We start from the raw sequence: 3,259 nt of genomic DNA on the forward strand, positions 1-3,259 counted from the left end.
TTACACACACAGACAGACAGACACACACACACACACAGGGAGAGAGAGAGAGAGAGAGAGAGTTAGAGTGAAATGTGGTCCACACTATAAGCCCTACCTGCTTGAAAAGCCCTCAGAGCACCAGGACCCTACTCTTCCAGGCAGAGAAGGGCATGGATCCTTCCTGCTTAATTCTCTAGAGCTGAGCCAGTCATCACTGTGGCTTTACTTTAGGAGCAGTGGGCAAGTCACAGGCAGAAGAAGCACTAGAGGTGGCAAGTTCTGTGCCCTTCCTCAGCTAGGCTACTTGGCCGGCAGGTGGAGCTGGCACCTAGGAGTCCCCTATTATAAGCTGCTAGCACACACCATCTTTACTCAAAGGCAGGGTCAGCCCAAGACATTTTGCTGCCTGAGGTGAAGGACAAGATGGTGCCCCCTCCCCAGTCCACATGCAGAAGCCAACTGGTCTTGCAATTAAATCTTACTTCAAAACTGGTGATGAGATAGCATCCTCCACTACCAGGATGGTGTCTCCATGAGCGATTTACTCTGAGCTGGCTGTGTTTGGAGGTCATTAGGGATATATGATGCCGTGGCCATCCAGCAGCCAGCCTGGAGGTTATCAAGGAAAACCCAGATTTTCTGAGACTGCTTAAAGTCTGGTTCTTTTCCTTAAGTTGGGTTCTCCCTGGTAGTTGCTGTGTGCCCCAGCCCCCACATTTACCTTGGGTATGCTAGTCCTGCCCAGCCCAGGAGTGTGCCTTTCACTGGGACCCAATTCAAGGGGTGTTTCCTGTCCCTGTGTTTCCCAGCACAAACCAATTAGTGTCTACTCAGAAGTAACTCCAATTGTGGTCAATTAGGCTTGTCCACTGAATGCACACACCACAGACCCCCCTCAATTGAAATAACACATTTTAAAGCATTAATTCCCTAAAGGCTGTCAAGCACTTTCCTCAAGCTGTGATTCTCAGTTGTTTGGTTTACTGCCTTTGGAAGAAAGTAATTTAGACCTTCATTCCTGTGCAGCATCGGGTTCAAAGCAGGCTGGTTTCCCCTCCCTTTGTTTCCCCTCTTGTCCCAGCACAAACATAAGTGTGTCTACTCGGAAGTAACTCCCACTGTGGTCAATGAGACTTCTTCCTGAAATGCACACTCCCGAATTTACTGAGATCCCCATAAATCAAAATAATGCATTTAGAGAGCTTTAATGTCGAAGCTTCGAAGCTTCGATTGATCGCAGCAGGGCAGCAAGAACACTGTGTTCCTATAATGATTGTTGCTGTAAGGAAGAAGGGGAGAGAGAGAGAGAGAGAGAGAGAGAGAGAGAATGATTTCTGTGGATACAGGGGAGGAAACCTCCCAGGATTTAGCAAAGGGGGAGAGAGCCTGGACGCAGGCTCTCTCTTATTGGTTGAGCAGCACCTGCCAGTCAGATGACATTCACTCCAACCCTCACCCACCCACCCAGAAGTATGTTTTGTGAAGCAACTTTTACTGGTATGATTCACTTGGTCGTGGGGCCCTGTGCGGACCAAATCTGGCTCCTTGAAAAATCCGGGTAAGCCACGATTGGCTTCTCTTTCCATCTCCTTCCGTTGTCATGGAGAAACTCCCCAGGTTGCGTGGCAAACACCTCTCTGTCCTCCAATCGAGGGGGATCACCAGAGAGTTCATCAGAACAGCCAGGAGACTGCTACTGCTGCCAACAAGCTTGTGCCACCTGAGGCAGTTGTCTCAGTTTGCCCCATTAGCCAGCCCTGGAAGGAGGGTGCTGCCTCCCCTGTACCATTCACCCATGGAGAAATTGCTGGGGGACTTTGATTCAGGTTGGGGGGCCCAGCGGATCCTCCACATATCTAGGAGATGGAAAATATTATGGCAAAGGAAGTTCATATTCTATTTATTGACCTTAAGACAAACATGCAAGAAGCACTAATCCCTTCACCACTACCTCTTGTGGCAAATGGTTGCCAATAATCTCCTTCCATACACAATTGTTTCACTGTGTCTACGACGTCTGTCCTTTACCTTGATATATTCCTTCCAACCAGTTTCCAGAAAGCCCCCTTCACATCCTTGTTCCTCAGGCTGTAGATCAGGGGGTTGAGCGTGGGAGTCAGAGCCCCGTACATCAGAGGTAAGACTTTGTCCTTTTCAGAAACAGATTTCCCTTGCGGGCTCAAGTACATGATCATGATTGTCCCATAGAAGACACTGACTACAGCAAGGTGAGAGCTGCAGGTGGAGAAGGCTTTCCTGCGGCCCTGTGCTGAGCGGATGCGCAGTACAGCCAGGCCTATGCGCCCATATGTCACAACTATGAAAACAAAGGGTGGTACTAAGAGAACAAAGCAGGAAATGTACATTGAGAGCTCACTCAAGTGTGTGTCAGAGCAAGCCAGTTTGAGGAAAGACTGCAGCTCGCATGCAAAATGGTTGATGATGTGTCCACCACAGAACTCAGTAGGCCGCACCAGCCCTGTGATTAGGGTCATCAGGGAGGAAAAGGCCACAGATGCAGCTGCCAGAAAAACACAAAATCTCCCGCTCATGATCTGTCTGTAGCGTAGGGGCTGGCATACAGCTGCAAAGCGATCATATGCCATGACAGCCAGGATGAGGCACTCCGTTGCCACAAGTAACACACCAATGTACATCTGGGACAAACATCTGGAGAAGGAAATGGTAGGCCTGTAAATGAAGCAGTTGACCAAGATCTCAGGAAGGACATTGTTGGCAATGATGAGGTCTATGGAGGAGAGGATGCAAATAAAAAAATACATGGGAGTATGAAGCCGTGGATCAGCAATACTCAACATGATGATGAGACCATTGCCAAGAAAGCTAATAAGGTACACCACCAAGAGGAATGAAAACAACACAGCCTGAGTTCTGGGGTAGTCAGAAAATCCAATTAAGATGAACTCCATCACCAACGTCTCATTTACGTTTGCCATAACATTCTCTGCTTTGACTCTCCTGCAGGAAAGGAAGTATTTAGTGTTTAGAAATTAGTCACAACCACAGATTTCAGTATAGACTGGAGAGTAACTGTGATTCAAGCAAAATGTTGTGAAAATAACTGACTAATAGGAGGAGAAATGATGTCGTGAAATGGCACCTACCTCAAATTTGTTTACCCAAATCACGGATCCCCCACCTTTTTGGATTGGTGGGCACATTTGGAATGTGGAGAGAGTGTCATTTCATAAATGGCTGACATAGGGTTGTTGCCGATTCGTAAAATGGCTCCCACCTTGTGCTCTTTCTGGTGCCA

At 47.9% G+C, this 3,259-nt stretch overlaps 1 protein-coding gene across 1 annotated transcript; it reads right to left on the reverse strand.

Annotated features, from left to right (window-relative positions):
• Positions 1-2,006: 2,006 nt before the first annotated feature.
• LOC146353417 (olfactory receptor 13H1-like) lies at positions 2,007-2,942 on the reverse strand. The gene has a single exon (XM_084832242.1). The coding sequence runs from the start codon at positions 2,937-2,939 to the stop codon at positions 2,007-2,009; it is 933 nt and encodes a 310-aa protein (XP_084688368.1). The 5' UTR covers positions 2,940-2,942.
• Between the last annotated feature and the right edge of the window lie 317 nt (positions 2,943-3,259).

This window comes from Heloderma suspectum, chromosome 2, assembly GCF_057233095.1.
Source record: "Heloderma suspectum isolate Gila_16-S chromosome 2, 16-S_ref, whole genome shotgun sequence".
Classification (NCBI taxonomy): Eukaryota; Metazoa; Chordata; class Lepidosauria; order Squamata; family Helodermatidae; genus Heloderma; species Heloderma suspectum.